The sequence below is a fragment of the Alternaria infectoria genome, assembly GCF_024043175.1.
Source record: "Alternaria infectoria strain BMP 0036 chromosome Unknown scaffold_2, whole genome shotgun sequence".
In the NCBI taxonomy this organism is placed as follows: Eukaryota; Fungi; Ascomycota; class Dothideomycetes; order Pleosporales; family Pleosporaceae; genus Alternaria; species Alternaria infectoria.
Genome location: NW_026250691.1, coordinates 108,419 through 132,654, shown reverse-complemented (window position 1 = coordinate 132,654; position 24,236 = coordinate 108,419). Strand labels below are relative to the sequence as shown.

Here is a 24,236-nt window from a genome sequence, read left to right as displayed (position 1 = left end):
CCCGGAGGCCAGTTTCCATGTGCTGGGTTGGCACGGGCGGGCGGTCCACTTGCCGGACCAACGTCATGGTCTTCACCCAATCTCAATCCATGTACCCTTCTGCGCGCATTTGTTCCTGAGCACTGGACGTATTCACTCATCAGTCAATTCTTTTACGCACTTCTACAGCACGCGAAAACCCAATAATGTCCGAACAACCGAAAGCCTCCATGCTGCAATCACTGAGGAATTGGGGAGGTACGTCTATCCTATCACTTCCTGAATCACCTCGTCGCACGTGCCTCACATGGTCTTGTATAACTATCGAGGCAGATCGCTAACTCGATTATTTTCATACAGAGAACTCTGTACCGCCAACACTCCTCGCCACCCTAATCACAGCCCAACATGCCCGTCCGTTCCAGTTCTTCCCCATGACGTTTACACCCGTCTTGCTCTTCTCCTCCTACCTGAACTTGAGCAACTACAAGACCGATGCTGCTGGCATAACGGCTGCATGGAGTGGACTGTATGCATTGCTTGCTATGCGGAGAAGTCAGGTATGTCTGAACTATTCCTGCACGTTGAAGAATTCTTTCATCGGACTGAATTGAGCGTGGCAAAATCTAACCAAACCCAGGGCATCAAGAACAAGCTCAGCGCTCGCGGCATAGTAAGAGGAGGCTCACTGGCTCTCTGCGCGATCAATGTAGCAGGTTGCGGTCTAGCCTACACATTCGGCAAGCGAGAAAAGGAAGAGAAGAAAGCATAGAGCTCGACAAACGTCGTCATCTGTAACATTATGTATCCCTAAGATTGTAATATCTAAAACTAGTCATACGATCTTGCAATGAGATCTATCAGGTGCAGCCCATCTCAAAGACGCCGTCGCTATGCTGAACAATCGACATCATTTGCGAGATACCTTATCAATCCCAGGCATCACCCCAGCCTTCCTCTTCTTCATCCGCCTTCGGCTCTTCTTTCTTGACTTCTTTCTTGGGCGGTACGATGACTTTTCTTGTCGTTCCTGTCGTGCTCGACCTGCTTCCTACTGCCGGTCTAGCGGCCTTTGCTGCTGGTGTAGCTGATTTAGTGAGACCCTTTGGAAGAGCGTTCTTCGTGGGCTTCTTTGCGTTCGATTGAGCTGCCAACCATCCCGCGAAGTCTGGCTCGCCCTTGTCATCATATGACGTCGTGGATACTGGCTTCGACACGGCTGGTGTACCCCATGGATCCTCCTCGTCTTGTGGTTTGTCCTCTTCGTCAGCGAAGCCGCCCCAGTCATTGTTGAAGTCTTCTGCCTCGTCATCAAACGCCGCTGCTGGATCTGGTGATTTGATGGTAGGAATTGAGGCGGTACTCTTCGCGCTGTGAAGAGTCATCCCTGGCTTTGTTGCGACAGGAACTGGGGGTTTGCTGGTTGTTGTGGTAGCTGGTGGTACAGAGGACGATCTTTGATCCGCTGCTCCATTGGTTACAGAGTTGGCCTGCATCTCGCCGCTTGTAGATGCTAACTTGTTTGTGAAGCTTGAAATGGCCCAGCCGGCCCACGAGGTATCGTTTGCAGGTGTCCCGATTCGTGGGGTAGGTCCCCCGCCAGCGGCGAGACCTGGTGATGGTAACACGGTATCCGGCATTGTGACCGCGAATTTGCGGATCCGTGCAATGTAGATGTCAACACTCTTCTGTGCTTGGTCGCGAATGAGCTTCTCCTTATCTACCAATGAAGGACACATGATAGGAAGGAGCTTGGTCGCACAATCATCTTCCGTGAAGAGATCGGCTGTTGCGGCCAGTGCAAGCAGCGCAGCGTTTCTAGCGTGTACGAACGGGTCACGTAGAGAGCGAGAGAAAGCTGCTGCGAGGACTTTGGCTCGGCTCTGTCAATATGTTAGTGTCTATTTTGCACGTCGAATGTATCAAGACGCACGCTAGCTCCCAAGTTCCGCGCAATCTTTCCTAGACAGATTGTAGTGTTGGTCCGAATACCGGGCTGTTCATCGTTTGCGGTCTTTGCTAGATGGCGAAGAAGCTCGCCATTCACTGTTCTGTCTGATAACTTGGGTACCACAGTAAGAATAGCTTTCACTGTCTGTTCTCTCACTACCGGTGCAATGTCCGAGAAGCCAGTCACCTGATGATGTTAGTATTTCATTCAGGAAATTGAAGTGGCGCTCACCATCTGGGGAAAGATCTTATCGTTCACAAGCTTCTGAGGTAGATGGTCGATCATGAGCGGCAGGTTGTCTAACAAGCAGACCCGTATCCCTCGATCTGGGTTTGCGAAAAGCCGTACAACAACCGGTGTGATTTGAGTTTCGTACTCCTCGTCCGAAAGCTTCTGTCCTATTTGCATGACAGTACTGAATACCTTGGCACCTCCCCCTCCAAACTCGACAGACTTCAGTAGTTCAGGAAGTACCTTCATCTTGAAGAAATCCGCCGGGAAGTCGTCCGCGACCGCATCGAGCTTCCTATGATCGGTCAGCATACTGGTTGGAAATGGATTCTGGAACCACCTACCCGAGTAGCTCATTCCGCTCGTCCTCGGCTTTCAATCCCAGATTCTCAATGTCGTCCGTCACTTGAATCAATGGTGTTTGGAAGAAGCCTCCGATGCGCTTTCCCTGATCCAAAAACTGGCCCACGCTCATACGCGACTTTGGGTTTGGGTTGAGGAGGCGTTTGTATGATTGGTGCATGCTTGGTGGAATGCTCTTCATTTGCCCTAGCTGGTCGCTACTGTTGTAGCTGCCATTGAAGACCTCGAATATAAGGATTCCGTAGTTGTATGCATCTACGGCGTGTGTCGGGTTCTGCTTGACGACCTCCCACCCTCCCTTGGAAACTTCAGGAGCCATGTACCGTCCTGCATCTGGTATGAGACCACCGTAGGTCGGTATTATGGAATCGTCTTCCTTCACAGAGCTCAGCGCATCGAAGCCGCCAAGTTTCCACTCGCCGCTTTCGCTGAAGAATATCGATGCTGGGCGGATGCAGCCGTGAATCGACGCAGCATCGGCATTCACGAACTTGAGCGTCTTCGCAATGTTGTGTAGCCCCCATTTCGTGGTCTCTTCTGTCAGACTCTTCCTCTTAACATGCCAGCTGAGTGGGCTTAGTCGTTCGGTCGCGATGTAGATATATGTCTCCGTCTCTACCGTGTCCAAGACCTTCACGACTCCTGGATGACGCAGGGTGCGTAGTTTGCGGAGCGCATTGCGAGCGAGGGGCAGTCGCGACTTGTTGGCGGTTATGTCGAAGGAGAAGATGCTGCATTTGGAGCCGTCTTCCTAGCAGGCGTACGTTAGCAAGCGTTCGCGCACAGGCAGACCACCGGGCCATACTCGCTTTGTGCCGTTGTGCAGTGTCCAGATGGAGTCGTTCAAATCGACCCGATCCCCAAACGTGTAACCAAAGGCCGGGCCTTGCGATATCGCAGACGCGACCGCTGATTTGAGAAAATTCATAGCGCTGCAGCAACTTTCGTGAATCTGTACAGCAAGCACATGCAAGTGCACGTAGAGGCCAGATGCGCCTGCCCCACCGGATCATCGGCACGTGATAGCGCGATCCACGCTCAACGCACAGCCCTGGCGCCCTTGATTCTTTCCGTCCTCAACACCGGATGACACAACAACGGCGCACTCTCGCTTTTACCTGCCACCTCGCATCCTTCTCTCACCCATACGCATGAGAAATCACAAACTCCGCATGGCTGCTCGCAGGCTGTCCTCACATCCTCTTCTCCCGTATGTCGCGCGGAAGCGGCACCTTGTCCTAGACGCGTCTCTCCGGACTAAGCCCACTCTACTCCGAGTCGGGTCAGCGGACTGAACCATACAGCCAGTAAGTACCCATGTACTGACACCTGACACGGATCCTTTCTCCCATGATGACCATTGGTAAAAGGTTAGATCGCTGAGAACACTGAGATGGTTTGCCTTTGCGCCTGCTGCGTGGCCTAGTATGTCGCGGCCTTCACTGTTTGCGCGTGCTTGCCCGTTGAAGAAACAAAGTGGAAGCCTCCAGTGCAGCGAAATGCTGCCATGCAACAAACAAACTGAACAGAACGGATCCACCTCGTTCATTGTCGATTGACTTTTTCAACGATGATTTAAAAGTACCCGCTAATATTCATGTACTATTGCAGGTGCTAGCCTTCTACCTCCGTCCAACATTTCAAATGGAACATCATGAGAGCGAACAACAGGCGCCTTCTGAACCTCGTCTCAAGCTGCCACATCATGATCGGCCTGGCATTGTCGACAAGGAAGTCTCAGAGAAGCCTCCCACCTTGAGCCAAAGTCACGCACAGCCGCGCCGAAAGAGTGTGATATCACCGCCTCCACTGAAGCGTCAACGTACAACATCCGGCAAGCCCAACTCAACGATTCGAAAGGCAGGTCTTTCGACTGACCCTAGCGCAGTCACGCACAGGTATGGAGGATGTTGAGGAATACTTAACCATACTGACGAGTACTATAGCTTTAGTGAACACGTTGTAGCCACCTCGACTGCGCAAAGCAACCGGAACGCGGGCATAATACCGGTCTCCAAATCGTTCCCAGGACCAACTGTTCCTCAACCACATGTAAACCGGAACGCCCGCGATATCTCAGGAAGACGCCATGTATCTCAATCAAGAAAGCCCTTGAAGTCCGGTTCATTTCCTAAAGCTACCTGTCTCATCTGTGATAAATCCAGTGCCACGAGCTATAACCCGATAGTCGCATGCTCGGGATGCTCTAGATCATACCATGATAGCTGTCGAAAGCCTCCGCTCGCCCCGGGTACTGATGCGTAAGGTGCTCACACCTTCGTGATAAATAAAGGCTAAAGAAGACAGGCTACAATGGCGATGCTCAGCATGCTTGAGTGATATCGGAACACGTAAACCTTCTAGCGTGTCCCTAGCACCGGCCCCCGCTAGTCACTCTGTCGTGAGAGAATTGTTGAAACCGAGATTCGCCCACCGAGCTCCAAATGCCGCGCCCGATCGTGTCCCAGAGGTCATTCCTGAAAAGCGTGTGGAGCCTGAGATCGCCCTAACCACTCCGAGTGCTGCCATGTCTGTCAACCTGAATAAACCCAAGGATCTTGTGGGCACATCTCAGCCACTTGAACTAAAGCTGCTCGAGCGTACAGAGATTCCGAACACACCATCACAACGGTCGAGCCAGTTTGACAGTTCTATACCCGAGCATTCATTAGAAAAACTCCCTAACGCCCGTGTGTCCCAACAGGACACTTCTACTCAAGATGATGAGTATGCATTGGCCCTCGATTATCTGGGCCACACCCAAAACCAGGTCCCCTTCACAGCTCTTTGCTCGGGCTGTCGAAAACAGACCGCATTAGTCAAGGCCGGAGAGAAAGATGCTCAGTGGTACGTGGGTACATGTTTTATTCCAGACAAGTCTGATCGATGTATAGTCCCGGTTGTCGCACAAAATTACGTATTGCAGAAAAGGGCCGACAAGAGATACCTGAGACTCCGGATGTCGACACCGCTCGTCGTCATGCATCACTCAGACCAACGAGCTCGTCAAATTTGATCAGTCATCCATCAGCTGCAAGATTAGGTGATCATGAAGTGGAAATAGTTTCCTCAACACATGTTCCGCCGATGTCAGAGGATAAGCCTAGTTCAACAACAGCCAAAACCAGCTCCATGCCCTGGTTCGACCCGGATCGGACAAACATCCTGCCGGATATAGGAAAGATTCGTGACGATGATCTGCCTGGCTTATCTTCCGCAGATACTCCAGCTCCAGATGTCTTGGTCGCGTCACAAAACACCTCACTTGAGCGGAGTGCGCCGATGGGAATTTGGTCGAATGCTGAAACTCTTGGCCAGAAGACGATTTCAAGACTCAATGAGATAAACCTGGAAAGTTCATCGTCCAACAGCGCATCAGTATCACGGGTCAATCAGCCGCGAGAGCGCTCTGTCCAACCCGCTGAGACGTCAGATCTCGACGACTTAGCAGGAATGTCCGGTCCGCATGTTTTTCGTTCCGGCTCAACACATAGTTCAGATCTGCTGGGAGAAAACGAATCTCGGAATCCGGCATCCACTGTTCCTGAACCTACCCAAGTGGGTACGCACATGTCGCCTAAGCACCCTTCTACCAATGGTTTGCCGGATCGAGCTGCCCCTGCAGCGGCCGAGGAACAAGAGTCAGCGGTTTCAAAGTCGAATGAGACGGTTGAAAGAGATTCCATTATCTCTGAAAGCCCAACCGAAGCACACTCAGGTCCGTCTATACCAACGAAGCGTCACACAAACCGCGATTTAGCTAGGATAGCCTTGGTGTGTGCACAAGGCACAGGTATGACCGCGTTGGAGATAATCGACTGGCTGGCTTTGAGATTCTCCTACTTGAACAAAGGCCAAGGCGCCTGGGAGAAGAGTCTTAAGTCAGTTCTCTCCCATCAACCTGAGTTCTACGGCGTGAAGCCTTCAGGACGGCCATATGAACGGGTTGTGTACAACTTCACCAGCACAGCCAATAGGGCGAAATACGAAGAAGAGTACCACGAGTATCTTCCTTTGGCTCCAGTACCGGGACCCCAGGACGGTCACGGGAAGGCTAGGAAGAGCACACTACAGCGTGCTGCATCGGACAATGTCGTGCAACACGAGGAAATCCAGGATGAACAACCAACTCAACCCAAGAGAAGAATTACCAGAGCTATCAAGAGTGCACCAAGCCGTCGGAATGCTATAACTCACGATTACCTACCGCCACCATTGATGAAGGAGGTTACTACAGATGCTGAACCAGGATTCAACCCGTTCGAGCGTGCTACTGTCTCACGTCCAACAAGGGCGCCTTCCGACGATCTGGAGGCCCAACGCGGAACGGACTTCCGTAGTGCATATTCGCCCAACACAGTGCCCTCCATTGAGACCATGACTTCGGAAGAGAAGGCTGCAAAGATTGAAGAGATCAAGGCCAGGCCATCACGGAAGCAATTCTTTGGCGCGAACTGGCGTTTGGCACACGTGCGAAAATACGGGCGGGAGGATATTCATGATGAAAGCGAAGGTGCATGGAAGCCTCACCACACAACGGAGAGATCGACGGCGGATCGCAACTCTGCTCTGAACGATCGCGATGAGAACCAGTCTTTGTTACAGGTCTTCAATCTTCCGACCAATACTCGCCCTTTCAGTGACGGCAACGAGCTGGTTTTTCGGAATACCACGTTGGTAAGTCACCATACCCAGTCTTTCAGGCCAAGAGAGCAATGAACTGACAATCTTTATAGGTTAATGGTCGACTGCCCCGGTCGCGGCAGGCATATCGAGTGGGCAAAGTGTTTGGGGGAGAGCTCACCATCAACTGAACCATCGGTTCTCGGCGCACTGTATGATCTTTTACCGCATTATACCCTATCGTTCTTGGACTGCAATATGATTATATTTCCTTACCATCGATTGGGCATGTGTGACCCATACATCCTCTGTGGTGACTAAACATCTTGTCTCCGGCCCTTTACACGACTCTAGAAGCCGATCATGGTTTGATCAAGGACGAGCATGTGGAGCGCACTTCGAACAAACTTCCGTTGCTGACAGACCCTCGCTTGGCGCCCTGTGTACCCGCCAGTCTCGCGCCTTCCATCTCCACTGCAAGCACCCCAAAACAACGACTCCCAGACTGTGGCGCCTCACATTGGACGGACGGGCTACCAACGATTGAAGGCCCGCTTATGTCTTGCCGCCCGCGGTGGTGCAGCCCATGGCGTGCGGATGTTTCTAGCTCTGAAACACGGCCCTTGCGGCTACGCGAGCGCGTTTCAAGGCGTCAACACCAATCATTACGCGACTGCCACACCTCGACCAAACCGCGCCTCATCGGCTGGATGCCAAAACCCCACGTTGACCCTGTACGATGCCTCGCAATAATTTCGCAGCCGAGTCTGCTCGCTGCGAAATGATTGACTGGGCCGCCCTCTCGCAGTGCCGTTCCCGCCGAGTCTAGCGGGGAGCGTTTCACATGGGCCGGTAGTACGGGCGCGACTACGGTCGCTGGAGTCGTTTGGGCCACTCGAAGGTGAGGCGACGAGCCTTCCCAGCGCGATGGTCGATATTGGATTCTATTGTAAGGTTCGCGACTATGGGCAGGTCAGGCTAGCGGCGAATTATGTCCTGAGGCTCCCCTCCTCCTTCACCTTGGGGTCTTGCTTCTCCATTTTACTTCAGTCTTCACGTCTCTATTGTTCGCTATTGTTACTATTGTTGAAGGCGTGCTGCCTTGACGGCGTGGGACATTCCCTTTTACCTTTATCTTCGTAAACTTAACTTGTTCAATCTATACGCTCTCTCTCTCTTCTTTACCCCTACGCTCGACGCGACTGCTGGACAGACCAATTGTATCTCTCTACGAACTTGGACGATTCAGTATCCTACGACTCTCACTCTACACGAACGAAATGGCGCTTCTCTCAGCCGAACACCTGGCTGGTCCGGGCTACATCATCCTTAACGTTCTGCGCGGTCTGAACATCATTGCTCTTGCTTCCGTGGTCGCCAGCAGTGTGGTCATGCTGGTGAAGACCTTTATCATCTCCAAGGTACGTCTAGAAATCTACTCCTGAGACTCGCAAAAGCTCACATATGCAGTTCTTCTTCTTCGATGCCACGAGCCATGTGATCACCGCAATCGCCGGACTCTTCTTCATCGTCTCAGAGTGCTCGCTATTCCGCAACTTCTACGCCCGCAACTGGCCACTCCTGAGCCCCTCGCATGGCTTCGTCACCCTGGGTTGCGCGATGATGATAGTCGGGCTCAACATGCTCGGTAACATGAACAAGGAAGCCACAAGCCAAGAGTCGCTCACTCTCCCTTTCTGGCGCCTACTCGTTGCCTCTGGCATCCTAGCCATCGTCATCGGCTTCTTCAACATCGTCGCGAGCTTCGTCTTCCGCGACAAGTCTCGGCGAATCACCGCCCGCATGGTCCGCTCACGAGGAGCCATGACCCTCCACGAGGATGCCGAGACGCAATCCCAATACGACCCCAAGCACAAAGCCTTCACCATCACCACCCACCACACAGGCAGCACCTCCTCGCGCAGCAACTTCAACAACAGCCCACCCCCGATGCGCACAGGCACCCCACCCGTCGACTGCGGCTCCCCTCAAGTCCCCTCTCCCACCAAGGAAGACCCAAACCGCCTCTCGCAATTCGACTTCAGCCCCCTCCGCGCCTTCCGCAACGCCCGCCAGTCCTTCCTCCCTTCCTACCACAGCCAGTCACCCGCTAAACCCAGCTTCTTCTCGCACCGCCCTTCCAGCTCCATCTACTCGCGCACCACGTCGGGCGAGCCCGCACGGAAGAAGTTCTGGCAGCGCCAGCGCGAGGAGCAGGAGGAGGAGACTGCGCGCATGCCTGAGATTAGCTATCCGTTGAATGTCAACCCGCAGTTTGCTCATCTTGTTAAGCCGAATCTGGCCCATCATCCCAGTGTTAGGAGGCCCGAGGCGGATTACGAGAAGTTCTAGGTGGACTGGACTGGACTTGCAGGGGTACGGGGGTAGTTGTGAGGATGGAGTACGATTACTATGATACCACTTTCTTTTCTTTTCTTTTCTTTAAGTTCTTACATCAGCATACTGTTACACGCGGCATTGGCGTTTGGCACATTGAGACTACTATCATTGACGCTCCAGAAAGACGCCTATCTGTCGAGCGAGCTTTCCTTCATTGGAAACGCTACTTTCTTTTCTAGGGTTCTTACTAGCATTCACTCCTCTCTTAGCAATATCTAGTATTGCTATTCCATGACTAGGTCCGTCACTGCATCTTAGTGATATGTGATGTGCATATATATTTACATATGGTACACAGCGTGAGAGTTCGCTGATCTTTCCTGACTTGGTGCTTTGCGAAAGTGCTTGCTACCAGCCAGGACGTGGCGAGCTGACAGCCTTTGTAGCCTCGACCCTTGAGACGCACTCATACAGCGCAAACAAGTTCTGCTCTTTCTCCCCACAACAACCACAGCATCTCCAGTAACCCCCCTACTCCTCCACAGCAATCGCCTGGAACGGATCAATAGCATTCCCCTGTGGATCATAAAGCTCCAACCTCGTCCCATCCTCCAGCGTCAAACTATACTCCTTGGTATAATACAGCCCACCCCTGCCCCTCCTCCTGCACGTCAACCTAACCTCTCCCGCCCTCTTCGTCCCTTTAACCCAAAAGCTAATCTCAATGCGCCCATGCAACTGGTTGATCTCGCCCTTAATCCAAGGGTATTTACTCGCAAAATAGATTTCGTCGCCGAGCTGCTCTCGCACGAGCGGGTTTGTGCGCAGCGCGTAGAGGGTTGCGGTTACGACGGAGGATTCTTGCTTTTGGTAGTTGAAGAAGGCGAAGAGGCAGGCGGTCATGGCGAGGATGAAGAGGGGCATGGTTTTGAGGATTTGCGGGGATATTAGGGGTGGGACTCTGTGAGCATGCGTCAATGGGTTGTTGCGAAGACGAATGTGTAGATGGAGGGTCAATGGGCTGAGGATGGGTGTTGTGCAAAGGTGGACATACGGTGGTAATGCGCGGTTTGGTCGGCGCTCAAGCAGTATCTCGCCATCTTTGGGTGGGGGTATGAGGTTCTCGGGTGACCAGACGCTGGTTGGTGTTTTCCAGGGTACGACGGGCTTTATGTCGCTTTGCGGTGGTGTGGTTGATGCGCGGCGGAAGGGTGCGATGCGGCGGAGACATTGGTAATTCGCTTGCGGTCGCGCGCGAAGTAGCGCTGGGGAAAGCCGTGGAGGAGGCATTGTGTTGTGGTGGGATCCCAATTCGGTGGATTTGGAGATGGGTGGATGAGATCAGTGGATTCGGTGGTGATGATGTTTGCATGGTTTGCATCATTGCGCTAGTGGGGCATGGCCTGGGTGGACTTGCTCCTCGTCGACTTCATCATCACTTGCATCAACACCAAGATAAATCATACACTCTACGCGCAGCGTATTTATGAGATAACATCTCTGATGTGATACTACTCGAGAAGACTGCGAAAACACCTGAGCGCCAGCAACGGACCGTCCCTTTCCCAATCGGATTGGCTCCAGAATACTACACAATACGCGTCTTTCCGGAATGGATCCAACACATTTTGACATTACATGGTACGATACATGGCGTATTGCTTCATTGGCCGCCTCTCGTCATTCTACTCGGACATGGCCGTGAAGCACAGGCCATCAAGTTGATACGGAGTACAAGCCCACCTCATATAAGAAAAAAGCTGAATAGGTCTAGAGCCTACATTGACGCTAGGTCACTTATCTGGTAGGTTTACATGTTAATGTAGGCTGCAGGCCTGTTCTTTTTTCTTTTCTTGATTGACGTGAGCCTCTATGTCTTGTCTTCACCTTCTGCAGTCGCGACATCAAAGCTGTCCTCGAATCTCTCACCTAGTATCTCCTTAGGTTATCATGTTACTCTATTTATGACATACCTGTACAATCTATCCTTGGGTTGTACGCAATAAGGCAAAGTCCCTATAAACATTTGCAGCGTCAAGGTATGCTCGTACCAGTGTCAAATATAGCGCATGCCTTCAGCGCACTCGATAGCTAGTCGTAGATTTGGAAGAACAAGGTTCTTTGAAGCTTCTGGTCAACTGTGCTCAGCGGTGTGGGCGTCGCTGCCCTTCGTTGTAGCCAGTCACATGAGAGCGTGTTGTTAGCGGCAACGCCAAGCGTTGCTCTTTCTGTCTACAGTGTTTACACACGTTCCGATTTTCACTCTGTCAGATACAATTGTCGCATCAGCAAATCGTCCACGATGCCAGGACTCACTGCCCGCAAAGGACCGGCAGTATCCCTAGTCCAAGATCAGGACATTGTGCTCACGACCGAAGCTGGCTTGGTGAGCCACCTGTACCTAGGTACCTACATGCGATGTCTAGCTGACGTTTGGTGCAGTCTGACCTGTGTATCACCATCATCGGCTCGGTTGATGACGATGGCGTCAAACACGTCACAGACCTGCTCGTCAGTCTAGATACCTGCACCAAGTCACCTTACCTGAAGGCTCTCCTCGAAGCTAGCAAGGACAAGACAGAGCTTACCTTCGGTGGTGACGCCAAATCCGACTACGACGGGGAGAACAAGGAGGGTACCCTCATCTGGCTCGCCCATCTCCATGAGCTTCCCGAACAGCGACTGGAAGAGTTAGGTCTCTTCAAGGTCTCGCTCGTGGGAGTCTGGCATGCGATATCGTTGTGGGACACCCGTCAAGAAGGCTACATCAAAGAGACTTTGGGGCCTTGGTTCAACAAGTGGTACGAGAAGAACATGGCCAAGATCGACCTGACTGTCCCGACTGCTCGAGCCCTCGCATACCCTTGCTATATCTTCGACCATGCTGTCGGCTATGCGCGCGTCACCAAGTACCTCGCTTATGAGCATGTTGGACACGTCAAGGAGCGTCCGCCGAAGGGTTTCAAGGGTCCCAAGCACCTCCACATTAACGAGCGCATGTTTGTCGGTAAGTCTCTTCCTGTCTTTTCTAACCATCTACACGCATGTACCAGAGAACTCCTAATGCCAATATTGATTAACAGGTCCTCTAAACCACGCCCGCGGAGGCCTCCGTAACTCTCTTCACAAGTCACTCTATTCGCGCGTCGGCAGAATCCTCCGTTCCGAGACTTCGCTGTGCTCCTGCTGGGATGCCACTATCGGTCGTTACCAGCTAGCCCTCACCAAGTGCGATGCTTGGCCAGTCGACGATGTCCTCAACTACTCCAGTATCGGCCAGGTCGTACGTCGCCTCAAGGCTTTCGATTACGCGTACACTGCGAAGTGCAATCGCTGCCGTAGCATCGACTGGGATAGCACCGTCCTCAAGGCGATGTCCAACACGCTCGGCTACTTCAACGGAATGTGTCTAGACTGCATGGATCGTAGCAAGCCTCGCGGAGATAACTTGGATGACGAGTACGAGAAACACAACCAGTCTGTTGGAGGTCGCTGGGACACAAAGTGCCGCATCAAGCATGGTCAACCTACCTGGTACATATCCTGGCTCGGTCGACCGGACCTCCGTGAGAAGATTCTCCGAGGCCCTGACGGCTACCGTGCGCCCGAAGAGGATTGAGGGTCTCGAGATGGGTGGATGTAGCTGACAGAGTGTCCGTACATCACGCGTTCTAAATATCTGGTGGATGTTGCTGCATAAGCACGCTTAGTGGAGACATGCGAGCCCATGGGAGTACGGCTGAGTAGAGTAGGTCTGATCAGGGCTGATTTCATGGAGTGGTCACATATAGCTGTTGATCATGATCAAAATGTACAGCGTTCAACACATGGATTGAGTTCAAAGTGATGAAGTTGAAACTTTATGAGATTCATTAAGTGCTAAACGCTCGAACATCGGGTATCTCCATGCCTATCGTACACTCATCGTCATGTTAACAATAAAGGAAATTCTCTCGTAGCTTTCGTCAGAGAAGCTTAGTGGACACGGCGGGCGTTGCGACCGTCAGTACCGTGCATGCGGCGAGTACCAGCAGCCTACATAATGTTAGTCAAGTACATCTCATCAAGAACAACGATTGCTTACCTTGAGACCTGGCCTGCGAGTCAAAGAACCCCTCAACTTCATCATCATTCCGCTGACCTTGTCACCCATGGTAGCATGGCGCTTGTGGTGGTGGACTGGGGCTGCAGTAGTAGCGTGACCGTGGCGACCACCAGTTGTGCGAGTGGTCCTGGTAGTCGTGGTAGTGGTGACGGTAGTCGCGGGTGCGCGCTTGGTGGTGCGTGTCTTGCGTCCACCCAGCAGGCGGGTCTTCAGGGACGGGCGAGCACGTGTAGTCGTGCGAGGAGCGGCGCGGCGGGCAAGAGGCATGATTGTTGATAGGTGTTTTGGTAGGTTTGGGTTGGTTGAGGTAGAGATAGGGTTGTGTTGTAGAGTTGGAAGCTCTTAGGATTGATAGCTGATAACCTTGGAATAAATTGAATGGTGTTGTGATGTGAATACACAAAGTCGTGCTATAACCCCCATCTTATACCACAGCCTCCAAAAGGACCCAAACCCAGTCCACGCAATCTCATTCCCTCCAAGTCCCTGAAATCAAGTTCTACCATGCCCAGCGCCCTGCATCTGGCTGCGATCGTCTATCTCACGTCATGCAGGGACCCGGACAAGCTTGTGCCCTGGTACATGAGTCGTGGCGCATGACGTACCCTAACAGCTTTGTATCTTGTCAAAACGGCCTTGGTGTGGCTTGTTCCATGCAAGAGCGAGTTACGATGGCCGTTGGTGCTAGGGGTCTTGGAATCGGAGTGGTCGGGCGAGGCTGGATGCGGTCATAGCGCGGCGCGGCTGGACCCTGATTTTAGGGCGGGATGTACGTCATACCTCTGAATAGCTTCATCAGCGTCATCGCTGTGTTGTGAAGATTGCGAATACGGCGCCGAGGGTTTGGTCAAGATGGCAGTCGGTCGTAATACGGTACTGAACTCGTCAACACAAGGTTGCGAGCACAACGCAGTCTGAGAAAGTGTTACAGGTCTGATCGACTCGATGACGTCGTGACCGATGAGCTTGGTGGGGTTGCTTCAGAAGCTGCCCCGACTGCGTTTCTCGTAAGTAATCCGAGCTGCAGTCTCAATCCTCTTCTCAGCTGGAGGTTCTTGTATCCTTCAAAGAATACAGCTGTCGATCATAAGGCCGTGCGAAAGAGCGCGTCAAAGCTACGGGTAAGGCTGAGGCGACGTTAGCCGTTCCCACCAGTTCGTGCCAGCGTTGACACATCGACCGATGGCATTCTATCGTCGATGGACATTTCAATAGTCCCATCCTTCGGTGATGTTCCGCCTAACTCTTACCATACCAGGCTCCACTCTTGCACATGAGCGTGCCGTGACAGCCTTGTGATGTCACAAGAAATCATGAACGTCAATAAAAGTTCCACTTTGAACGGCGCTGGCTTCGACAATTACACCATCCTCACACTGAGTCAAACAATTGCACTCAATTTCTTCTCTTTAGATACTTCTTTCTAATCTCGAGATACCCACAAACAACCACACAACATGTCGTCCAACAAGGGACAGTTCGAGCAGGGTAAGCAAACATCAAGCATTCGATGACTTCCCTGTACTTACCAGGTATCACAGGCTTCCAGCCCGATGTTCAGCACCAACAGGCCCCCGGTCTCGAGTCCAAGCTGGACCCCCTGCCCAAGGTCGATGAGCTCCCTACACCAGAGGGAGGTGCTGAGAAGTACAAGGCGGCCGGAAAGCTCAAGGGCAAGCGCGCCATCATCACCGGTGGAGATTCCGGCATTGGCCGCTCAATCGCCGTTCTCTTCGCCATGGAGGGCGCCGACAGCTTCATCGCCTACCTTCCCGAAGAAGAGAAGGACGCACAAGACACCAAGAAGATGGTAGAGGAGAAGGGACAGAAGTGCTACACTCTGGCCGTCAACCTGAAGGAGAGGGCGAACTGCCAAAAGGTCATTGACGAGGCTGTCAAGCAGATGGGTGGCATTGATATCCTTGTCAACAACCACGCTTACCAGATGATGATCAACGATATCCACGACCTGTCTGAGTACGTACCACTTCCTCTTCGTACTCGAGAACCTACTAACAACACACAGGGAACAATGGCTCCACACCTTCGACACAAACATCCACCCCTTCTTCTACCTCTCCAAGTACGCCCTCCCCCACATGAAGCGCGGCGCAACTATCATCAACAACGCCTCCATCAACGCCTACGTCGGCCGCCCCGACCTACTCGACTACACCTCCACCAAGGGCGCCATCGTGGCCTTCACCCGCGGTCTCTCAAACCAGTACGTCGGACGGGGTATCCGCGTCAACGCCGTTGCGCCTGGTCCCGTCTGGACTCCTCTCATTCCTGCTACTATGAACGACGAGGCTATCAAGCAGTTCACCGCGCCGATTGGCAGGCCGTCGCAGCCTAGCGAGATTGCTACTTGCTTTGTCTTCTTGGCTAGCAACGACAGCAGCTCGATTAGTGGGCAGACTATCCACGCCAACGGTGGTACTATCGTCAACGGTTAAGCAAATGTCACTGTTACAGTGTCCGTCACCTTGACGCGGATGATGCATCTTACGAGTCTACGAACATGTAATATAGTCAAATGAATGAATCATAATGCAATTGACCCTATTTCGCACATTGTGATATATGGGAACGCTGCCTAGTGTCTTTCCATTCTGACTTCACGCATGCTACTTCAGAGGTTATTCATACCCATTGCTCAACTCACTTCCACCCAAAGTAAAATATAGTCATTGCAATCATCGTATTGAAACATCCACTATGGTATCTGGCCCTGCACAAACTCATCGCATCGCATTACAATCCCTTATCAAATCACACCCTCAAGGATGATTGGCAGTCCCATCCTGCCTCGGAGTAGGCCCCTCCTTCATCTTCTTCATGATATTACTCAATTTGCCACCTCCACCACTCCTCCCCTCAATCTGCGATCCAGACACCGGCGGTCCTTGATACGCCGTCTTGCCCGGTACCGCTGACGGCCCTGAACTCATCTGAGCAGAAGGAGGAGGTGGTGCAGCCCCAATTGTAGGTCCTTGTGGCTGCGAGTGTGACACCGATGTGTGATTCCCCATGTGTTGCTGCTGCTGCTGCTGTTGAGCGGCGTATTGGCGGGCGCGTGCGGCCTCGATTTCCGACCGGCCTTTGTCGATGACGGCTTGATTTTTGGCGTGCGCGGCGGGGTTGCGGCGGTCGAATGTGTCGTTGAATGTTCCGCGAAGGGTTTCTCCTGCGCCCTGTCAAACAGTGTTAGTATATGTACGCATGAAGAGTGGTAGTGTGTGGGGTGCTTACGTGAATGCCCGCTGCTGCTGCCTTGAGGTTCGCCATGGTGCTCTGCTTGTTCAGATCGTGGCCGGCGCGGTATGGAACCGGGCGGTCTGAATCGTTGAGGTTGTTGGCGTTGATGCCAGATTGGAGGCTAGGGGGTATGCTAGATGGTTGTTGGTTCGGAATGGGCGGCATGCCGGACTGCTGCTGTTGGTATGCGGGCATTTGAGGGATGCTCGATCGCCGTGGTGTTTGCTGTTGTCCTGGAACTGGGGGTACGGGTGGAATGCCATCCTGGTGTTGCTGAGAGTCCATCCGCTGGTGGTCTGGATGGATGCCATTCCCAGGCACCTGGCGTGGAACTCCTTGAGGCGGTGCTCTCGCAGGGTAGGAGAAGTTCGCACGGTTCGGGCTGCTGGGAGTGACTGGGCTGACAACTTCCTCCATCGGGTTCGGCCTCTGAACTCCAGGCGATACTGAGTCCAGCTCTACCCTATGCCGTATGTTGTTCTTCGCTGGTATGGGTGGAGACGAAGGGCCGTCGGTGTTGGAGACTTGTGGAGATAGTCTGTTGCCTGGCTGATTGTTGCTCATAGGCACTGGAGGAGTGATGTTCTGAGGTATAGCAGACTGGGCTGAAAGACCGGGGCCTTGATGGTAGTGGTTGTCCGGCTGAGGAGGAGCCGGCTGTGGTGGGCTGGGACCAGAAGTGTGTACGCTTTGCTCAGACGGAGCAACGCTGTCGCGGGGCTGCTCTACAGTGGTGGAGCCACCTGGACCGGTTGTAGTGGTCGTCGTCGTTGTGGTGGTCGTTGTGACGGTGACGATGTTTCCCGAACCGGCATCGCGATATGTCTCTCGGCCGACATCCTCATGGCTCGACCGGCTTTGAAGCGTTTGTTGCGTTTGCGTGGGAGGCGCAAGGGTATTCTGATGTTGCCCGTTCGGTGGTGTCGTATGAGCGGGAGGCGCTTGGTTGTTCGTAGGTGGATGGTTGTACTGTTCACCGGAGATGGGACGAGCTTGGTTCTTGAAGCTCGGATCTGCGCTGCTGCGCTCGCTACTGTAATACGCCGAGTCGGCATCCCTGCGCGCCTTTTCCTTTTCTTCCTCTCTGTGAGTAGGGTTAAGACTATCTTTCGATGCCTTCTCTTTGGAAGAGAATGGATTGGACATGCGCCATTTCGATCGCTTCTCCTTCTCAGCCGACGTCATGTTGTCGGAGCCGGACATGGGTTGCGAAGAATTGGCTGCGGGTTGACCACTCAAGCCACCGGTCATCTGCTCAAGTTCCTGTCGTTCGCGACTCTTTCGCTTTTGAAGTTTGGCAGGTTGTCGGAAACCGTCATCCATTGCCAGCAGTACACCCAAATTCGGTTGACAGGTGGGACCCGATTACGATGAGCACGTGGAGGGCAGGTCTAGGGAACGGTGGTCGAAGCTTTTGACCCTGGAATAAGAAAATACTGTATGTATAACAAACAGTATGTGAGTATGCGCAATGTGCGTCAATGTCAGTAACGGGGAAGCCTTTGTATCGAGGACGAAACCCGAAGCAAGGCCTCTCTGCCCGCTGGAGACCCCATGATATCATACCGTAGTTCTGTGGCGCAGGAGAAGTGTGGCACCCAATTGGGAGAGCCAGCGGGTGGCGATCAGTGGAAAGACGGCTGACAGGCAGGGATCTTGACGCTCGATGATGCTTGAGGGAACCTTGCGAACGAACTATCCAAGTTTGCGGTCTAACTTTGCTTCGCGCGGTTAGCCGTTCGGAGCCCTACTCGCGTCGTGGGAGGTTCGCAGTGTTCTCGAGATGAAGCGCTTAATGATGACTGCTTGCGAAATGAGAGGCAAGGCTGTTTCATCATGGGCGATGTTCGTGCAGCGCAGCTCGGCGTGCTACCCCGCCCACTCAGCCGCAACTCAGCCCGCTTAGCTCGAGGCATCAACAGACTGAAGACACTACAATTGCATTGTTGTTACCATGTTCTTGCAAGTTTCGCAATGACCGAAGCCATCGTCATCTTTTTTCATCATGCTTAACAACCATATCTTGCCGTAGCTGCACGTAATTCTATCATGGCCGAGGTGGTAGGCCTAGTCGCCAGTGTCGTGCAGCTAGCTGGCGCAGGCTTGAAGCTGTCCCAAACGCTGTACCAGTATGCCGATGGTGTGGCTTCTGCCGATCGCAGAATCAAGGATATCGCGAACGAGGTCAAGCTCACAAGCTTCGTCATCCAAGAGCTGGGGGCCATCTTCGAGAGAGACGAGACTGCAAACCTGATTTCAGAAAATGCAGTCAGGACGGCGAACGAGACGATCAAGGAGTGTTTTGCGGTTTTCACGGAACTTGAGCTGAAAATCAACAAGGGCAAGCCAGGAAAAATGGGTCGGCTGATGTTGCCCTTCAAAGACAACAAGATCGAACTGCTGCGGAGCCAGATTGATAAACTCAAAAGTACATTGGAGCTGTTGATGCAGGTGCTCATACACGCCCATCAAGTTTCATCGGAGAAGTACAACCGCGAAGCTGAAGCGAAGCACCGGGAAGAGATCAAGCAATTGCTTGAGAACAAGAAGCAGGCCACAAAGAAGTACGAGGAGTCGCTGAGAAACTTTAGTATAAGCGATGGCAGTACTGTTGTAGATGATGGCGATCGATCGCTACGGGACAAAGACGACATTGATCCGTCGTCTGACCTCTTCAACACTGCTGGGGCTATCGGCTCAACAATCAACCCCGATACGCTTGCCACATGCGTGGACCATGTACGAAGCTTGCTTGCAGACATTGAGACGCTGCAGCTGGCTTTGGCCGAACAAGTAAATGGCGATGACCACTCAGATCACCATCAGAAGGCTATCGGATCCTACTTTCTCGCTCGCTCTCATCTCGACAGTGTCCTGCTTGGCAAATCTCAAGCCAATGTCACTGATACACAAAGTCAGCCATGGATCAGCAAGACGAGCACCCAGGCTAGTGTATCTGCTACGCGAGATGAGACACTAAAGGATGAAGATGTCGGCAGCTCTCCGAGTAACGAAAGAGCACTAACAGAATTCGAGAATCAGCGGGCGAGAGACGACCGGGTTTCATCATCCTTCGGCCTTCGTTTTGGGCGATCAGTCACATATCGAGAAGTGACACGTAGAAGAGAGGAACCCAGTGCCATAACTCAGCAGAACCCGCTGGGCCGCCCGCCCTCATATTGCTATGCCCCTTCCGGCGGCATCAGCCCTCTGCCGCCTATCAACACGGGCGCGCCTGGCTACCCTCCCCGGCAGACCCCCATGTGCTCCCCTGAAAGAGTTGAGGCAACTACAAGGCGCGATTCCCGCCCATATGCATTGTCACAGCCATCGCAGTCAGCCCGCGATAGATCCCGTTCATCATCAGCCTCATATCGATTAGAGGAGCGCCGCCCATCTGCATCTATCATTGTCGTTGACCCCGTAACCCCAACTTCTAAAAAAGACAAAAAGAACGATAAGAAGAAAGCAATGGAAGCAGATCAGAGCCGTTCGAAACAATCTGTGATTCGAGGGCACCGTCAGAGAGAGAATATGAGTGCACAGCTACAAGAACAACGACGAAGAGAGCCTGAGAAATGGGAACAGCCAATTAGGGATCCAGCTTCGACTCCTCCAGCTGCCAGATTGCAAAACAATGAGAGACTACATGGTGATGAGAGAGCTCAAACGCCATCGCTAGTAGTTTCCGAGCCTAAAGTCACGTCTGAATACGCTTATGTGCACGTAACGCCTGATGGTTCCCGTACGCGATATTTGACGAGCCCTATTGTCCGTGTAGAAAATTATAGCAGGGCGGACTCGCCTGAGAGAGGTCCCGCCGACCCTTTGGAAATTGAACTTGAGATTGAACCAGTGGCATCTTCGAAGAAGAGCAAAAAGGCAAAGAAGAAGAATACGGGTAGGACAATCGAGATCGATGCCGGATTTGTCGGCGATGAGGTGTTGCCAACGAGATTGGCAAGCCCACGTCTGACGGAACAGCAGTGTATGTCTCTCAATCCGTCTGACGAAGGACTATGTGACTGACATATGAACAGTGAATGATTTCGAGATTGTTGACATCCGCAGAGGGAGCAATGGAATGGATGAAGTGGATGCATTATTGAGGGAATGGACGACTGTACTTGAGTGATTGCTTATTATCTCATTTGCTTACATGATAATACATATCATCTGCACCTGAATTGTTCTGCGGCAATACAATGTCAACATGGAGGATGTGAGATGATGCTGTGCGCGTGTACACTCAGACCTCTACCATCGGGTAGATTAGTGAATTTCGGCCGCTGCGAAGCATTCCAGACACAAATGCAATACCCAAAGAAAATTGCATACTCACTCCCAACCCATCCCGTTCTCGCACTCTACCATCAAATCTAACTCTTCCGTTCCGAACGTCGCAAACCCAACCCTAAATCCCCCGACATCGCCATCGCCCATCGCCCATCGCCCCTCCCCCCTCCGATATCGAACCACACCAAACAGGGTAACCCATCCCACCTCACACTTTTCCGTTTTCCGTCCCGTGCCTATCCAACGCCGCCATCTTTTCCGCACATCGGCGCCCACGGTGCGACGCGACACTCACGCGCCGGCACATCATCACGGATCCAGTTCTTCGTGACAATTTTGCAAGACATATCCGTACCACCCCATCGCCCACTCACCCCCCATCCCGGCGCACCCTGACAAAACGTATAACATAACACCAACTCATTCCCTCGCCGCGGGCGTCCCGCTAATCGAAAGCGGTAATAAGCTATCGCGCCCAACTCGCATCTGGCGTGTGGGCTTTTTTGCTTCTTCTTCGATGTGGACGTGGACGAGCAGTGGGGTCGGGATTCAAATGTTCTGCGTTGCTTTTTTGGCGGGGCAGGGGCGCGTGGGCGCGTGGAGGGGTCCTGCAACTGCAATGCAAACCCAGGGGCGCCACGCGACTGTGCTTGAGCCCTGACTAGGAAACTTTGTGCATTGCTTTTTATGGTGAGTAATTTTCTAGGAGGCTTGGTGACGTGATGGCGTGATGAATAATTTGAGTCGTGAATGCTGAGGATTGGGTTTGGGATCGTGTCTATTTTGGATAGCTGTGTCGTATTGGGGAGGGTTGGAGTGCGGTTTTCTCCGGTGTGTCGGTTGCAAGGTGATGCGCATGTGTGTGATGTTGGTGATGGGTTTCAAGTAAAGCTTGGTGGGCAGAATGTGATGAAGTATTTCATGATTCTATTCATGTAGGTATCTATATACAAGTGGAAGCATCCAGCTTCCGAACGCCAAGGACATTGAAGGTATCGTAAGGTATCATATACAAAAGGCACTCCGCTCAGCAGCGAACTGTTCACCACCAGTCACCCTGGTCGTGCATGGCGGCAGCGACCTTGCGGAAACCGGCGACGTTGGCACCACCGACGAGAGATGGGAACTCGCCCTCGGCAGGGGTGAAGTACTCCTTGGCGGTACCCAGGCAGTTCTCGAAGCAGTCCTTCATGATGCCCTTGAGCTTCTCGTCGACCTCCTCGGCGGTCCATGACAGACGCTGGGAGTTCTGGGCCATCTCGAGACCAGAGACGGCGACACCACCGGCGTTGGCAGCCTTTCCGGGAGCGTACCAGATAGCCTCGCCCTTCTTCTCGCGACGGTGAGCCTCGAAGACCTCGATAGCCTCCTGTGTGCAGCCCATGTTGGAACCCTCAGCGATGAACTTGGCACCAGACTCGATGAGAGCCTTCGCCTCGTCCTCGGAGACTTCGTTCTGGGTCGCTGAAGGAAGAGCAACGTCGACCTTCTTGACCTCCTTCCATGGGCGGGCACCCTCAATGTACTTGAAGCTGTGGTTCTCCAGAGCAGTAAGAGCCTTGCGCTCTAGCTTGAGGGCGGCGATCTGGTTGATGATCTCGGGGGTGAAACCCTTGTCGTCTTCGGCGATCAAAGCGCCCTTGCTGTCGCTGAGAGAGATGACGGTTCCGCCGAGCTCGATGATCTTGAGCGCAGCGTACTGGGCGACGTTTCCGGAACCAGAGAGGGCAACACGCTTGCCCTTGAACGACTCCTTTCCGCCTGAAGCGTAGTTGATCATGTGGTCAACGTAGTATACGAGACCGTAACCGGTGGCCTCGGGACGGATCAAGCTGCCTCCCCATGAGCCGCCCTTGCCAGTGAGGACACCCTCCCAGCGGTTGCGCTCTGCTCGGTATGCGCCGAAGAGGTAACCGATCTCGCGACCACCGACGCCGATGTCGCCCGCAGGTACGTCTGTGTCAGCACCTGTGATTTACGTAAGTGAAATGTTCCTAGTGGAGAACCAAGAAAGCAGCGCGAACGTCGCCGACGGGGCAGTGCCAGACAGACGGGAAGATAAGGCAAGATAGACCCGCCAGATCTCGTTGGTCTGCTGTCGGAAGAGCATGCGAACCGCTGAAGGTGCATGCCCCACTGAGGCTGAAGTGAAGGGACGCGCTAGGGTCAAGACATACCGATGTGCTTGTTGAGCTCCCTCATGAAGGCAACGCAGAACTTGCGGATCTCGTTGTCAGACTTGCCCTTGGGGTCGAAGTCACATCCTCCCTTACCACCGCCCATGTTGACTGTAATGCATTAGCTTGGTGTTTGTATGCGTTCGACTCGGGTATGACGTACGGCCGGTGAGCGCATTCTTGAAGATCTGCTCGAAACCCAAGAACTTGAGAATGGAAAGGTTGACGGTAGGGTGGAAGCGGAGACCGCCCTTGTAGGGACCGAGAGCAGAGTTGAATTGCACGCGGTATCCCTTCTGGACCTGGCACTCGCCCTTGTCGTTCTCCCAGACAACGCGGAACTGAATGATGCGCTCGGGGACCGAGACGACCTCGAGGGCCTTCTTGTATTCGGGGTTCTTGGAGAAGAGGGAGGAGGCCTCGAGGGTGGAGACGAGCTCTGTGAGATGTTAGATGTGTTGCAGACATGGAGGCGCAAACGTACCCTTCCTGGCTTGCTCAAACTCGGGCTCAGACATTGTGATGTTGGGTATCTTGGGGACTGAAAGAAGATGTGAGGTGATGGAAATTGACACAGTCGAAGAGTCACAAGTTGATGGAGAGAAGAGGCAGGAGCGAGTGTCTGGTATATATAATTGCAGTCGGCGCAAGCTAGATAGTTCGCTGGGCCTGCGGTGACAGTGCGCGGAACAAAGTCGCACTCGATTTGAGTACGTCAGAGGCCGGGAGATTGGGGTGCTGGACCCGTCTCAGTGGTCAATGGGGTCTACTGCACGCCATGTTGATGCAAACCATGGTGTGCACTTTTTCTACTGATAAGGATCTGGCCAATGGGCGGGCGAGGACAAGTATCGCGGGGTGGTTGCACGTGAAGTAGCGGGGGCTCCGGCCACTCGAGGCTCGTGGCGGGCGG

The 24,236-nt window shown here is 53.1% G+C and overlaps 10 protein-coding genes across 10 annotated transcripts; 6 read left to right on the top strand and 4 right to left on the bottom strand.

The window, feature by feature from the left end:
- Window positions 1-185: 185 nt before the first annotated feature.
- On the top strand, window positions 186-751 carry J4E92_001491 (uncharacterized protein; the record flags this gene model as incomplete). The annotated part of the gene is made up of 3 exons (XM_051492902.1): window positions 186-237; window positions 340-539; window positions 620-751. The coding sequence occupies 3 exons, from the start codon at window positions 186-188 to the stop codon at window positions 749-751; spliced, it is 384 nt and encodes a 127-aa protein (XP_051356133.1).
- Window positions 752-908: 157 nt separating this feature from the next.
- On the bottom strand, window positions 909-3,452 carry J4E92_001490 (uncharacterized protein; the record flags this gene model as incomplete). Its single annotated transcript, XM_051492901.1, has 5 exons — window positions 909-1,862; window positions 1,913-2,116; window positions 2,162-2,456; window positions 2,506-3,275; window positions 3,330-3,452. 5 exons carry the CDS (start codon window positions 3,450-3,452, stop codon window positions 909-911), a joined length of 2,346 nt encoding a protein of 781 aa, XP_051356132.1.
- Window positions 3,453-5,051: 1,599 nt separating this feature from the next.
- J4E92_001489 (uncharacterized protein) lies at window positions 5,052-7,243 on the top strand (the record flags this gene model as incomplete). The annotated part of the gene is made up of 2 exons (XM_051492900.1): window positions 5,052-5,379; window positions 5,619-7,243. 2 exons carry the CDS (start codon window positions 5,052-5,054, stop codon window positions 7,241-7,243), a joined length of 1,953 nt encoding a protein of 650 aa, XP_051356131.1.
- A 1,184-nt stretch (window positions 7,244-8,427) lies between these two features.
- On the top strand, window positions 8,428-9,499 carry J4E92_001488 (uncharacterized protein; the record flags this gene model as incomplete). The annotated part of the gene is made up of 2 exons (XM_051492899.1): window positions 8,428-8,568; window positions 8,618-9,499. The coding sequence occupies 2 exons, from the start codon at window positions 8,428-8,430 to the stop codon at window positions 9,497-9,499; spliced, it is 1,023 nt and encodes a 340-aa protein (XP_051356130.1).
- A 519-nt stretch (window positions 9,500-10,018) lies between these two features.
- On the bottom strand, window positions 10,019-10,777 carry J4E92_001487 (uncharacterized protein; the record flags this gene model as incomplete). The annotated part of the gene is made up of 2 exons (XM_051492898.1): window positions 10,019-10,448; window positions 10,542-10,777. 2 exons carry the CDS (start codon window positions 10,775-10,777, stop codon window positions 10,019-10,021), a joined length of 666 nt encoding a protein of 221 aa, XP_051356129.1.
- A 1,012-nt stretch (window positions 10,778-11,789) lies between these two features.
- Window positions 11,790-13,106, top strand: J4E92_001486 (uncharacterized protein; the record flags this gene model as incomplete). The annotated part of the gene is made up of 3 exons (XM_051492897.1): window positions 11,790-11,873; window positions 11,930-12,494; window positions 12,571-13,106. 3 exons carry the CDS (start codon window positions 11,790-11,792, stop codon window positions 13,104-13,106), a joined length of 1,185 nt encoding a protein of 394 aa, XP_051356128.1.
- A 1,943-nt stretch (window positions 13,107-15,049) lies between these two features.
- J4E92_001485 (uncharacterized protein) lies at window positions 15,050-16,048 on the top strand (the record flags this gene model as incomplete). The annotated part of the gene is made up of 3 exons (XM_051492896.1): window positions 15,050-15,080; window positions 15,134-15,569; window positions 15,619-16,048. The coding sequence occupies 3 exons, from the start codon at window positions 15,050-15,052 to the stop codon at window positions 16,046-16,048; spliced, it is 897 nt and encodes a 298-aa protein (XP_051356127.1).
- A 324-nt stretch (window positions 16,049-16,372) lies between these two features.
- Window positions 16,373-18,173, bottom strand: J4E92_001484 (uncharacterized protein; the record flags this gene model as incomplete). The annotated part of the gene is made up of 2 exons (XM_051492895.1): window positions 16,373-16,786; window positions 16,845-18,173. The coding sequence occupies 2 exons, from the start codon at window positions 18,171-18,173 to the stop codon at window positions 16,373-16,375; spliced, it is 1,743 nt and encodes a 580-aa protein (XP_051356126.1).
- Window positions 18,174-18,899: 726 nt separating this feature from the next.
- J4E92_001483 (uncharacterized protein) lies at window positions 18,900-20,985 on the top strand (the record flags this gene model as incomplete). The annotated part of the gene is made up of 3 exons (XM_051492894.1): window positions 18,900-19,857; window positions 20,233-20,838; window positions 20,891-20,985. 3 exons carry the CDS (start codon window positions 18,900-18,902, stop codon window positions 20,983-20,985), a joined length of 1,659 nt encoding a protein of 552 aa, XP_051356125.1.
- Window positions 20,986-22,188: 1,203 nt separating this feature from the next.
- Window positions 22,189-23,841, bottom strand: J4E92_001482 (uncharacterized protein; the record flags this gene model as incomplete). The annotated part of the gene is made up of 4 exons (XM_051492893.1): window positions 22,189-23,114; window positions 23,324-23,434; window positions 23,487-23,762; window positions 23,808-23,841. 4 exons carry the CDS (start codon window positions 23,839-23,841, stop codon window positions 22,189-22,191), a joined length of 1,347 nt encoding a protein of 448 aa, XP_051356124.1.
- Window positions 23,842-24,236: the final 395 nt, after the last annotated feature.